The sequence below is a fragment of the Apodemus sylvaticus genome, chromosome 15, assembly GCF_947179515.1.
Source record: "Apodemus sylvaticus chromosome 15, mApoSyl1.1, whole genome shotgun sequence".
NCBI lineage: Eukaryota > Metazoa > Chordata > Mammalia > Rodentia > Muridae > Apodemus > Apodemus sylvaticus.
In genome coordinates, this window is record NC_067486.1 from 79,429,492 (window position 1) to 79,444,130 (window position 14,639).

Genomic DNA, 14,639 nt, shown 5'->3' on the forward strand with positions numbered 1-14,639 from the left:
CTCCCTGACCGTTTTTAAGAGTCTATCTGAATGGTTGTAGCCTAACTTGCAAAACTCAGAATAACAGTTTTCCCAGTGAGACAGTTCTAAGGTGAGGTGCATTATAGTAAATGCTACAGGATACAAAAGGAAATGATGGTGTTTGTGTCATTTACAAGGACTTGCCTCACAATGCCTGAATGAACTCGAGTTCCTTCACTCAGAGACAGCTGAGGTACAGGAGGTGACTGTCCCACACACCAGCATGGCACACAAGTCCCCACCCTGCTCCCAAAGCCTAGGTGAGCAGTTAGTGCAGGGAAAGCACATTTGTAAAATTACACACGTCTACTAACACACAGGATCCAAGCTGGGCTGTCGGCAATACTGGAGTATCTGGAGAAGGCTGGGTTAGTTACGCAGAGGCAAGCAGATGTTAGTCCTTGATTCCAGTTCCACTGACGCACGTGCACCTCCCTCTGATGCCAGTGTCTGCAAAGCCTACTTTGAAACCATTCCCAAAGAACACAGCTCCTGGAACTGCACTTTAATCTCAGCTGTGTCCCTCTCTTTTTTATACACCTATAATTCTTTTGTTCCTTATTGTATCACCCAATAATCTCCTTTTTTCCTACAAAAAGACTAGTTATTACTTCAAGCAAACATTTATTGAGCAGTTACTATGGGCAAAACACAAAAATAAGTGACAATCAGATTCTGATTTCAAAGATCTTAATATATTAAGAGCGATAAAACATAGGCAGACAACAATACCATTAGAGGTTGGCACGTGCTGTAGGAAAAGAGATGGAGATAAATTAGCTTCATGCACCGAGAGAGGAGAGGCTCTGGCTCGTCTTGGCTGTTTTCATCATTACTAAACGCTTCAATGCTGCGCTGTCACAGAAGACTTTTGTAACTAACCTAGATGCAGATCTATAAACTCCAGATGCTACAGGCCTTAAAAAGCATGTGTGCGGATAAGAGCGCTGCATAGCTAAGCAGCCAAGTATGCACATGATTAAATCTGGAAGAGCTGCTTTTAGCGTCCCCTTGATATAGTCCTCTACCTTTTATGCTTCTGAACACGGGCTTGCCAACGTGAAAAGGCGGGCTTCACATGAACTATAAATGAAGCCTGTTACCTAAGGCAGTTTTATGCTTTTCAGGCCTGAGAGTAAAAAAGAAAAAAGAAATACTCTGGCCTTACTGCTTTCCCTTTAGAGGCCTGGAAAAAAATAAACCAAATGATTCACTTCTAAATACGTACCAAGACCTGGCTCGTCCGCAGCTGGCGCCTCAAACCTCGGGCACCGCCCAACAATGGGCAGCAGCAAACCCCTCGGCAATAAAATCTTAGCCAATTGAACAAGGCAAAGAGACCATTTAAAATCTCCATATGAGGATTTTAGCAAAGTATGGCTTCTCTGCTGCCAAATCCCTAGGATGGGATCAATTGGTAGGCCTTTTCCCTCTTTGTTGCTAGACCTCGGTTACCCAAAGCTGTGCGTGTTCACACTAGCCATCTCTGGCTTTTAACTTGAGAAAATAGCTCACTGACTTCATCAAATCATATTCAACTTCGTGTTTAATAAATTTAGGGGTTTCTGGTTATCAAAATATTTAATGTGGCTCTAGAGACTTAGCAATAAAGACAGTTAACACACGGAGGGGAAGCTGTCACCTTGATGTGCAAGATTGCGGTCCCTGGAGGATGCGCATCTGTTATTGATCTGAGAAGTTTTCCACTGGCCAAATCCCACATGGTGATCTGCAAGACAAGCAAAGGCTGTAAAACAAACGCACTGCTTTTGGACTTACGTATCCTGCCTTTTGGCTGAAATAACCCATTCCTCATCTATAAACATTGCAGGCACAAAGTCATCAGGTTAAACACACCCACAAACTGAGACGGCATCAGAGCACTGTGTCTTTTCTCCTCCTCAGCGCCCGCCTGCCTTCCGCCTTACCCAGTAAGTCAATCTGCCGAGCACGGACTAAAAGTGTACAAAAGGCATCACATCAAACCAGCTGTCATGCAAAGATCAGGGGATGAGAGAAACCATGACTTATCACCACAAAGAAGAAAATGCCAAAGCTATTGTCCAGGAACGCAGCAGTATGAGCGCATTTAAAAGTGGGCACAGAAGGTTGGGAGGTAGCTTGCTTTGTAGCCATGAGAACCTGCATTCATTCCATACAACACATATCGAAATGCCAAGGGCTGGAGCAAGCAGACTTCTCAGCAGTGAAGAGCCCTACGTCTCTTAAAGGATCTGAATTCATTTCCCAGCATACACACACACACACACACACTTACTTTAAAATAAGAATCTTTCAAGAAGCAGGGGAAGGGGGCTGGGTGCTATGGTGTGGCTTGTGATTCTAGCCCTAGGAGGTAGAGACAGGAAGATCTCTGGGGCTCACTACTCTAGAATAACTGAGGGTGATAGCTAAAGCTGTCCTTCAGTCTCTACACATGTACACACCCAGGGATACACACACACACACACACACACACACACACACACTCAACAAAAACTAAATGAAAGCAACCACAGTTATGTACTACTACCAAAAGAGGATATATTTATAAAAGCTGTCTACTAAGATAGACAAAAATAGACAAGCTATTCTGTTAGAATAGCTACAGAATCTAGTTCATTCAGGAACAATTATTTTAAAAATCTTCATAAGACAGAGGTCACACTAACGAGCCTCAGGTTGGCACTAATAGGCAAGTTCATTACTTCACAACACATAACATGCATTTGCTCTTCAAAATACTGATCTAAAAGAGTCAGGTTTCCTTGGACATCTGTCCGTCTTACCTGTCCTTTAGCGAAGCCACAGAGGAGTCTCGAGCAGTCGTTGTTGATGCTGAGAGCAGAGATGGCTCCATACTGCCCTCCAACACTGGTGCTCCCCAGGCAGAGCCGCAGCGCTTGATTCTGATCTGAAGAAGGGAAGCAAGTTAGATACTAAGAAAAAGCAGTAAGACCTACAGGAAAACATAATTCAAAACTTGCTGATCACAAGTCAGAAATCCATAATAGATTCTCTTTTAAAAATCCAACTATCTCTAAGCTGCCTTATCCTATAATCCTAATTTTTTTTTTTTTTTTTTTTTTTTTTTGCTGTTTCTAGGATGTTAGGATATAGGGAAGGAGGCTGTGTGTGTGTGTGTGTGTGTGTGTGTGTGTGTGTTTGTGTGTGAGTCTGTGTCTATGAGTGTGTGTTTGTCTATCTGTCTCTGTGTGTCTATGTCTGTGAGTTTGTGTGTGTGTGTCTACGTGTGCATCTGTATCTGTATATCTGTGTGTGTTGGCTGTCTATATCTATGTGTGTCTATGTCTATGACTGAGGTGCAGACACCTGTATATGTATATGGGGGGCCACAGGAGGATGTTAGACAACTTCCAGTTTCCTCTTTTCTTCCCTTGTTTTCTTAGCCAGGGCCTCTTGTTGACCCTAACGCTCACTGTTCAGCTGAACTGGCTGTCCATAAAGTTCCTGGGATCCCCCTGCCCTACCCCCACAAACCGGCCTCAGAGAGGTGGGCTCAGCCACGCCAGCTTCCATGTGGGTGCTAGCGACTTGAGCTATGTTCTCTTGTTCATATAGGGAGTGTTCTGATCCACTGAGCCATTCCCAGCCCCAAAGCACACTTTCTCTGAAAACTCCAAAATTCAAAATGTATTCATTTAAAATTTGGCTCAGTGGTTAAGAGCACCAATTGCACTTCAGGGGACCCAGGTTCAGTTCCCAGCACCCACAAGGCAGCTCACAACAGTCTGAAACCCCAGTCCCAGGGGATCTGACACCCTCTGCTGTCCTCTACAGGCACTATACACATACTGTGTGTACACAGGCAAGAACACCCACACAGAGAAAATAGCATTTACAGTTATTAAAATAGATTTTAAAAAAAGATTTTGTTAGAATCTACATTCATGCTATCCACATAGAAAGGGTTGACCAAGCAAATGAACTGAATGATGAAAGCAAAATTTTAGAGTAAAGAGTTAAAACCTTTAAAAAGATGTTAAGTTTTCTTAGGAAAATACGTAAATACTTATTAAATGCTATTACCTAATAATTAAATGCAATTACTGTCCTCTCCTAGGCAATGCTCATTTTGTTTAGTGCTCATGAATTATACCTACTTGAAAACAACAAAACAAAACGATTTAATGGGGCTGGAGAGATGGCTAAGCAGTTAAGAGCACTTGCCGCTCTTACAGAGGGGTCAGGTTTGGTTGCCAGCGCCCAAAGGATGGCTCACAACTGCCTATAATTACTCCAGTTCCAGGGATCTGGTGCCCTCTTCTAGCCCCATCCAAAACTACACTATACAAAAATTGTGTGTCCATGATAATTTTGTGGCTGTGGGGCATTCAAAGGCCTGAGATGATTAATGGGTTCCCTATATCTGGCACACAGAAAATATTCAACAGTTTGTAAGTTATGTTAGACTTCAAACTCCCAAGGTAAATATTCAGAAACAATAAACCTATAAATATACAAGATTTGATGTTTTAAAAGTCCTATCTGTATTTCACATCCAGGATTACATAATTACAGTTTTTCACACACATTCAAACTAACCCCCCTAATGTTCTATCTTTAATTTAAACCTAATTATTAAAAACTTTTCTAAAGTTTCTTGCCTCCATGATTTTTTTTCCTCTACTGAAACTGCCTATAACTCCAATCATTCACACAGCACTAGTAGTCACACCAGGGGTCACACTGGAGGTCACACCAAGGGTCACACCGGAGGTCACACCAGGAGTCACACCGGGAGTCACACGCTGACCATGACTGAGCAGTAGTATTCCTTGTGTACTATAATTTGCACAGGCAGGACATGGGCTAAAAGTAAGAGGGCATAAAACTGATACTGAAATCTCATACCTCACAAGTCCCCAAGTCTGGGCTGCCCACCTTCCAGGCATAGAGTAGTATCCAAATAGCAGGGGCTGAGGCTCTCTGCAGCCCTGCTTTGGGATCTGAGCCTTACAGATTTGCTGTTGCTATGGATTTCACGAACCTCAGTTAAGTGTTCTTACATGGCAGAGAACTGGAAAACTGTGAAATCCGATCAAATAGATCATATACAACTTAAAAACAAAGAAAACTACAAGACAGGCAATGGACAAAAGAGGGGGGCACATGCAGCTCGCACAGTGCAGATCTATGCATGCCCGGTGCACACCTATGACCCCAGGTCTCAGAAGCAGAGGGGGTAGGGTCTGGAAGTCAAGACCATCCTTGGCTGCTTAAGTGTCGGGGGCTACATGACACCCTGTCAAAAGAAAAGCCGTAAATGCCTCTGCTTCCCTACCCACAGCTCTCACACATAAAAACTAGTTAAGAGAGGAAAGACGAGATTGCCAAGCTTTGCCACCCCTGAAACCTATGCTAACTTTCTATGTGACAGTCCATGTCAAAGAAAAGTCTCAAGTTTTCCTTGTTTTGTTTTCAATGTTTTTATCTTGTTCCTATAATGTCCCTGATACGGCTGCAAGCCTGCGAATCCAGGTGTCAATTTTACCTGTACTAAAGAGTTACAGGCACTGCGACTATTCACGTGTGCAATCTCAGGATGCTTCTTAGCTTCACTTAGCCTCCCACCTTCATCTCTGTGACGTAGAGAACATCACCTCATGGCTTCACGGAGAGGACAAACTATTAAAGTCAAATAAGTTACACAGACGACCAGCTCAATGCCCCTCAAACATGACTGGCTTTACAGTGAAAACTAATCTAAGGTTACACTGATACACAATGCTTTCCAGGTAACAGAGGGTGACTGGAGACAGACTACATCTAAAATATAAGCTACTTTGCCTCCATGAAGCTATCTTTCCGTTTTTATTTTTTATTTATATATCCTATTGTTATGGCATGCTAAGCCTGCTATATGTCTAACTCTAGAAGCAGTAGCTGTTCCACGGGAAGAAGACTGGTGTTCTCCGGTCACCGGGGCTAAACAGTCTGTACCCCAGCTGCCCGGAAAGCTAGCTCTACTCTCTCTGCATCCCAGAGCCTCCTCTTCTAGCAGAGCACTAAGAATGTACTAAACTCATAGTACATCTACTTTACGGAGAAGCGTAAGCTATGTCTGGCTAACACTGTCAACTGAGTATTCTAAAACAATGTTGATGTTATCAGCAAGTGACCATCACCCCCGTCCCACATACACACTTGTCCCAGTTTGACACAAACAATCTGATAATTATCATGTAACACAAATGCAGGAGTTATTATCAGAAGAAATAATAGAGCTCACAAATTAATTTAAGAGGACTCTAAGTCCAAGATCACAAAAAAATCCACAGTAGCTGGGCCTGGTGAACCATGCCTCTAACCCCAACACAGGAGGCACAGGCAAAGCTGCCACAATTCAAGCCCGACTTGTTCTACCCAGCGAGTCCCAGGGCAACCAGAAATAGAAAGTGATACTTTGCTTCAAGTGGGAAAAAAAGGGCTATTTGGCAGTGCAGTGAATTCCACTTGTTTTTCATTAGTACCAGAGGAGCATCCCTAATCCAAACAACCAAAGCCTGAAGTACTCGAAAACCCAATCCGTTTTGAGCACCAGAATGACTTTCCAACACTTTTGATTTTGGAGCATTCTGAATTTTAGAGTTTTAAATTAGGGATGTTCAGCCTGTGATATCTATACGAATATTCTAAAATCCCCAAGATTCAAAATCTGAAGCACTCCTGGCACCAAGCATTTGGATAATGCTCAAAGTACACTTTGCTTAGGGTGGACCTTATGCTAGGCTTAACTGCAACACAAAAAATAGCAAGGAAAAGCCACAAGTAATAGTTTAAAATCTAAAGCTCAACATACTTCAGGATTTTTTCTTTCCATATACCAAAATGAACCCAGTCCTCTGTCTCTTCAAACTAATTTTTAAATTAGTGTCACAGACAATGAGAAAAAGACAAGTGACAAGGAGTCAATGTACAGGTGGGCAGGGGCGTCCACCTCACAGGCGGGCAGGGCGTCCACCCTGCTGGTAGTCACCACTCTCAAGTGCTGTTTTCTTATCCTTTATTCGTTCACACTGTAATGAGCTCTAGGCCCAAGAGAAAGTAAGAAGGGAGCCCTCGTTATAAACCATTTGTCACATCGGAAACAAAGCAGCAGATGCTCTTACCTGAAGAGCTCATCAGTCTAACACTTATTCCTCTGTGAAGCTCTCTAATAGGCTACCTGGCTACCTTCAGGAACGCTGCTCCTCCTACAGAGCCAGTGTTCATTCCCGGGCATGCATGCCACTGTGATGCTAGTGTACTTTAAATCGCAAGCAGACCATTAACTGACAGACCAGAGTGCAAACAGAAGAGCCGCGACTGCCGTGCGCACAAAGCAGGTGTTTCAGAAAAACCTGGAAAAGGCCAGTTACTTCACAAAAGTCCCGAGAAACTGGATATCAACAAGATAATGTTACAGTAAAAGACTGAAGCAAAGTTGTACTCATGCAATTGAGAGGTGCTTAAATTCTATGTGGTTCATTATGGATAAAATTTATAACAAAAATAATGTTGCTTCAGACCTCTGCTGGCCGACACAAACTTCAAGAAAAAGCTCAGGGCTGTACAAAAAGATTAGAGGAAACAGACCATACTGACAACTACCTAAAAGAATCCCATATTTTTAGCTAAAATAAAGCATTTAAAATATGCATATATTTTGAATTTTTCACAATGCCTGTTTTAACCAATTTTTAGGTAGGGACTTATTTTCCTTTTATAAGACAGCTTAAATATAATTGACAATACTCACTTTGCTTTCAACATTAAAAAGCTCAAAAGAAAAGGAACTGTTCATGCATACCAAATTTACTATACCTTTTCCTTTTGAATCCATGGAGAAAAGATCAAAAGAGAGGGAGAAAAAGGCAAGAAATCAGTTCAAAAGTTCAGAGAAGAATGCAGGCAAGCTCTGAAGAGCGAAAGTGATGAGCTTTGTTTATCTGCAGGAGTGACAGACACTGAATTTGGTTAAGAGGTGTTCCTAACGTTTGTGGTAACAATCAGGTATTGGCTCTGAGGAAAGAGAAAACATGCAACACTCAAATTAGAGCACCATAAGCAAAGGCATGGTTCGGTTAAACAAAAACAAAACAGTTCTAAAGAGACACATCACTGGTGCACACCGAGGACGAAAAGAAACAGGGTGAGCAGGGACCACGGCGGGGACAGCTTTATTGAGCCCTGTGAGGCCACCGCACAGCCTTTCAGACATGCGGGCGCACTGTTTTAGTGACTCGGATCTGTTTCACAAAGAACCTAATGGGGGTTAAAATCAGTCTTTCTGTTAGGTTTCTTCTGTGATAAACAAAGGCAGGGGTTCTCTGTGTGGCCCTGGCTGTCCTGGAACCTGCTCTGTTGACTGTGCTGGTGTCCAAGACCTGCCTGCCTCTGCCTGTGTGTGCTGGGATTAAAAGTGTGTGCCGACACAGCCCGGCCACAAAGTCCGACGGCTCCCTGGACACTTTGTAGTATCTGCTTCTGAGGTTTTTTAGCATATTTGAATGCATTCGTTCAAAAGCACTATCCAAACATTTGTCTCCTATAACCAATGAAATGTATTAACTGCACTATTAAAACTCAATGAGAAGCCCGAGCGCTGCTGTTCCTCCCCAGAATGTCCACTCTGGCTTACTGTCTTCCAAGTGAAGCCATAAGAAAAGATAGTTTCACCACATTGACAGAAGCAGATCCTGGGGATTTTAGAAAAACAGCAAGCAGGTCCAAGGCAGAGAGAGACAGCACCAGAGCGTGCGTCTTCCATGTTAACAGACGTGCCTGCAGCAAGCACTGCGTGGGTGATGATAAGCAGTCACACTCTTCTGACCTCTGGATTGGGAGTGAAGAGAACTAAAGGCAAACTGAGGAAAACTGACCACTACTGAAGGGAAAGGAAAACATCGACATGCACCCCCTGGCAGATAAACATACGCATACGCTCTGTCCTCCGTCATCTTCAATCCTTTTTCATTTCTTACAGTTCTGTCCCTTTTCTCTCAGGGAAAAGAACTACTTAAACCACTGGAGACTGCCAATGTAGGACCTAGCGACATGTAATTCTGGGCTTGGTTCTGTGCACGTGCCTTAGCCTGGCTCTCAATCACTTTGTGCACATGACATTACATCACTGGAACAAGACTGTGAGAGCCTTCCTCGGAGTCTAATGAGCTAATAAATTACAACCCTGAAGGAAGCAAGGCCCTCCCTCCTGCAGGAGACCATGCTCATACAGTTTTCTGGAAGCAAGAACATGAAGTCTTTAATGCTCGGGTCCCAGACCACTTGTAGGCATTTGTTTTAAAAGTGATAATATGCAAAAATAATAATAATACAGAAACACAGCCACATGTGACACTACTGTTTAGAAACAGCTTACGTGGTTTTCTTGAGCTATGAATCCATTTGAAAGAATGTTATGTGCCCGGCAAGTGGTGGCGCATGCCTTTAATTCCAGTACTTGGGAGGCAGAAGCAAGTGGATTTCTGAGTTCAAGGCCAGCCTGGTGTGCAGAATGAGTTCCAGGACAGCCAGGACTACACAGAGAAACCCTGTCTCGGAAAAAAAAAGAAAGGAAAGGAAGGAAAGGAAGGAAAGGAAGGAAAGGAAGGAAAGGAAGGAAAGGAAGGAAAGGAAGGAAAGGAAAGGAAGGAAAGGAAGGAAAGGAAGGAAAGGAAGGAAAGGAAGGAAAGGAAGGAAAGGAAGGAAAGGAAGGAAAGGAAGGAAAGGAAGGAAAGGAAGGAAAGGAAGGAAAGGAAGGAAAGGAAGGAAAGGAAGGAAAGGAAGGAAAGGAAGGAAAGGAAGGAAAGGAAGGAAAGGAAGGAAAGGAAGGAAAGGAAGGAAAGGAAGGAAAGGAAGGAAAGGAAGGAAAGGAGGAAAGGGGAAAGGGGAAAGGGGGAAAGGGGAAAGGGAAAGGGAAAGGGAAAGGGAAAGGAAAGGAAAGGAAAGGAAGAGAGAGAGAAAAAAAGAAATAATGTCGTGTTTCCATTAAAACGATGCTCCAGGCCTGTACTCTCAACACTGGGAGACTCAGACAAGGTGGCCACCGTGAGTCTGTGGCCACAAGTCCTGGGCAAGCCTAAGCTACACAGTGAGATATCTCAAAGAACAAAGAAGATGCAAACATAGAAATGCAGGGGAGGCGCCACTGTAAAGAAAGCGAGCTTATCACAGTCTCACTAAGGAGTATGCACACACCTATATACCTATGTGGAGCAAAGGCCGGATGGCTATCAGAAGTGCTATAGATTATCCCTAGATATTAGAATTTGACATTTTATATTTTCCAACTTGTGCACACCTATGTTTTTGTACATTTTTCTACTATAGATACATATCAATTATAAAGAAAAAGCTACCATTTAAAGATCCAACTCTAAAGTTCTCTCAGGGAAATTACTCTTGTGTTTCTATACTTTTGCTCTTCAAGAAATAAAACTATTATTTAAATCAACCAAATGTGAAAAGAACAGATATTACAATTATATGTTAAATAAAGCTTTTGGAATAATGGAAAATTTATAAATGGAAAGTCAAATTGTTCAGTAACAATGGAAAATAATTAGTTATTCGCATGTATGGTAAAAATCTAAGACTCCACAGAAATTAAACTATGGTTCTGTTACTAAAGCACCCTCACATAACCCTTACTGAGCAGTTCTTGCTAGTTCCCATTTCAAATAAATGCAGCTCTTGGGACCCAGAGAGCACTCACACACACAAAGAGCTAAGAATATTATCTGATAGATTTTAAATGTTTAAATAGATCAAAACAGTCTGCTTGCATACTGAATTCAGGGCAAGGGACTAATGAAACTGATTAGTCTCAGAGAAAAATGAAAGAACACCACTAGTTTGAACTATGTAAATAAGCTGTCCATGCTCTCTTAACTTAGAAAACAAGCTAATTAGGGGATAACACTGTTTTCCAGCTTAGAAAGATTTACAATGGAAATGACTCAGAAACTCGACTGCTTTGAGCACTCATGACTAGAATCTCCAGCATCATTCCTGCCCAGGTGTAACAGCAGCAGCTGTGCTGCCAGAAACACCTTACATAGTCACAAGGACGGAGAGACCTGCAGTGTGTAGCCAAGGGAAGCCACGAAGCAGTCGTTTTTAACTTAAAATTACCAACGGCTGCGTTGTCATGCTTTCCCTGTTGCATCTATAAAAATCAAGCTTACCATATAAGATGCAATTAAAGGGCATGATAAAAACCTAAAAGGAATCTTAATGTTTAAAATAAAGCAGTTAGAAAATTACCAAATATCAAGGCCAATCCGTGCGACGTCCCCACTGCTATCAGACTGGACACCGCCTGAACAAGGAAAGGGAAGGCGGTCAGTGAGCACTCCGCTCTCCTCAGGACACCAGCTGCTAGGCCAGGCGCCGGAACAAGGCATTTCGTCCAGAACAAAATGAGAAATCAGCCTAGGGCACTTTCACTTCTAAGAATTCCTCTACATTTAAGAGAAGTGTTATCAAAATACCATATATTCAACATTATATATAAACTACACCATATATATATATATATATATATATATATATATATATATATATATATATATATATATATATATATATGGCTTCCTTTAAATCTTCAGTTCCCAACCTGTGGGTCTCAACACCTCTGGGGGAGGGCCAAATGACCCTTTCACAGGGGTCCCCTAACCATCAAAAAAAAAAACAGATATTTACATTATGATTCATAACAGTAGCAAAATTATAGTTATGAAGTAGTAACAAAAATAATTTTATGACTGGGGGTCCCCACACCATGAGGAACTGAATTAAGATCTTGCAGCATTAGGAAAGTTGAGGACCACTGAAGCTGAATTTTAAAGCAACTTTAAAATTAAAAAAAAAAAAACCCAAAAACCCTCCCCGGCAGCCCACTAAAGAGGTACTTATACTGCCCACACAGGGCCTCCTGGCAATGTGAGGGAACGAGAATACTTTTCTCCAGTTTATCACCGGCAGGAAAGACACACCAGAATGCTCCACTGGAGGCCACTTCTTCAGTGGTGACTAATGGGAAAGCCATGGAGGCAGCTGAAGGAAACCAGAAGCAGGTCCTTAATGTGCCTTCATGCCTCCTCTAGCGGCCCAGCCACTCAGACACTATGTGCAGGCCTGGCCCCGGGTCCTAAGCTGTGGAGTATGTATAGCAGAGTGAGCTCTCTCATCTATTCAGTCCTTACAGAACAAGGGACACAGCTCACAGGGGGCTAATGCTCTCAAGCAACAGCTAAGAGCTAAACAATAAGGAGAAAAACCAAAATCCAACAGGAACAAGCTTTAAACTTGACTACTAACAAAAAGGCTGAAGAATTTACCATAACAGCACTGAATATTAAGAATAAACCTGAGAGCCCGGTGAAATTAAAAATCTTACCTCAAGGATTCAAAGGTATACTTACAATTGCTGTAGGCAAGCCGGCATCTACTTTGTCCTAAATGAGATTTTAAAAAAGAAGAATTTGAAAACAGTAATAGCACTGAAAGTAAGCATGCAGCCTCTCTGCATGTGCACTCTGACTCAACAGCTTAGGGAGGAAGTGCACCCTTGGCCTGCCCTCCAAAGCTCCATTCCAAAGCTGTGGACAGCAACCAACAAGAGTGAAAGCCGACGGTTTTATTTAACTAACGGTAACAGAAACTCTGGGTACTGATTAGAAATTCAAATTTATAGAGAGGAAAGAGGCCTGTCTCCTATAATACAAACAGACTAGAGTTTACAGGACCAAAATAGTAGAATCAAAGATTTCAGGAACAGGCACCCCATGTCTTAGAAGGAGGCTTCCCTCTAGAAGATTAAGTCCAGCATCTAAATGAAGACCACCGTCCATGGAAAACATCGCTCCATTGTCAGACATGGTGAGGCCAAACATGAAGTATCACTTCAGCTCCTCCCCAGTGACCACGACACAAAAGCCACCAACTGTCCAACAGTAATCCCTATGCATTCAGAAAACTAACAAGTCCTGCTCTATCAATCCTAACACATGTCCTATGGACTGTATTAGATGCAAAGAATGCTACCCAGGTGTCTATCTGAGGCTTACATAGCCTGAGGCAACCACCACAGCTTGGGTGACACAGCACTGGGACAGCTTGTCTACCTAATGTCCAGAGCTGACCCAAGGCCCGATATAAAAATCTCATACACGGTTTGCATTCTGTTCTGCACAGAGAAAACCAGGGCTGAGAGAGCTCAGATGAAAAGCACAAACCATATTCAAATGAACGCGGAAGCTACCTGACTCCAGAAGATATAAAGGACTGATGTGGGAATCATTCCAGCACTAACTTGGAATTCTCCTGGGGCAGAGTAGGGAAATGAAGGAGAAGGGTGTAGTGGATGGATGGGTCAACCAAAAGTAAATGTTATCAAAGTGCCGTAAGGAAACCTTCAATCTTGTATGCTAACTAAAAAATAAAAACACTCTCACAATTGAGATGAATAGGAAACACACAAACGGGAAAGTCAAGTGGGGTGGCTGGGCAGTGAGCTAAGGCACAGGTGGCACAGCTGGGCAGTGAGCTAAGGCACAGGTGGCACAGCTGGGCAGTGAGCTAAGGCACAGGTGGCACAGCTGGGCAGTGAGCTAAGGCACAGGTGGCACAGCTGGGCAGTGAGCTAAGGCACAGGTGGCACAGCTGGGCAGTGAGCTAAGGCACAGGTGGCACAGCTGGGCAGTGAGCTAAGGCACAGGTGGCACAGCTGGGCAGTGAGCTAAGGCACAGGTGGCACAGCTGGGCAGTGAGCTAAGGCACAGCTAGTAGGCGTTAGGGAGGGGGTGATGGAGGAGAGGAAGGAAAAGACAGAATTCATAATTAAATTATGTAGTTAGTGACAGTGCTGCAGCACCCAGGCAGTGCTTCTTGGAAGCCACTCTGACCCAGCTGGGTCAGCTACTGAGAATTCAGATCCCTATGCTCTTCCACTAATGGCTCGAGTCAAAAGACGGGGTGATACAAAACCCCGCATTTTAGCAGTCACCCCACGAGAGCCTGGCACAGTGGGCATGTTTTAAATAATAAAACATCGTTCTGAGGCATCTATAGTACCTGAAGGGTTCATCCTTAAAATGGAGGATTCTTTAAAAATTAATTCCAATGTGTTTTAAATACAGTCATATGTCACATTACTTTGAGAAGGATCCCAAAACTAAGGAGTAAGACTCAAAAATATGTTTCCAAAGTGTTCTCGTCCACAAACTCCAAAGTCAGGGTGCTCAAGGTCCAAGCGGGCCTGATACAATCACTGCACAGGGCTAAAAGCACAACTGAGCAACCACCCAGGGAAAATGCCCAAGAGAACCAACCAGCTTTGCACGTGACTGAGCCGCGCGCCACAGGAAAGCATGCGGCTTACATGGAGCTGCTAACCCGAGGTCAGAAGAGCAAGCCCTGGGCAGGGAGAGCAGTGCTGTCTGAACATGCCAAAGCAGCTGGCCAGAGCCACATGGACAGAACAGAGAGCTGCTCTGGGATTTATTAGAATTGCCCCCTCCTCCTCAAGACAGAGGGAAACCCCTTCTAAACAACAGGTTTATCTAATCAGCACTCAGTGTCTGAGTTCTAGCTCAGTCTCCACTATTCAA

The 14,639-nt window shown here is 43.2% G+C and overlaps 1 protein-coding gene across 1 annotated transcript in view; it reads right to left on the bottom strand.

Annotated features, from left to right (window-relative positions):
* Vps8 (VPS8 subunit of CORVET complex) overlaps positions 1–14,639 on the bottom strand; it is a 197,273-nt gene that overhangs the window by 153,601 nt on the left and 29,033 nt on the right. Inside the window, 4 exon segments of the mRNA XM_052157994.1 lie at positions 1,664–1,750; positions 2,811–2,935; positions 11,293–11,347; positions 12,453–12,485. Of these exon segments, the coding sequence (XP_052013954.1) occupies positions 1,664–1,750; positions 2,811–2,935; positions 11,293–11,347; positions 12,453–12,485 (300 nt within the window).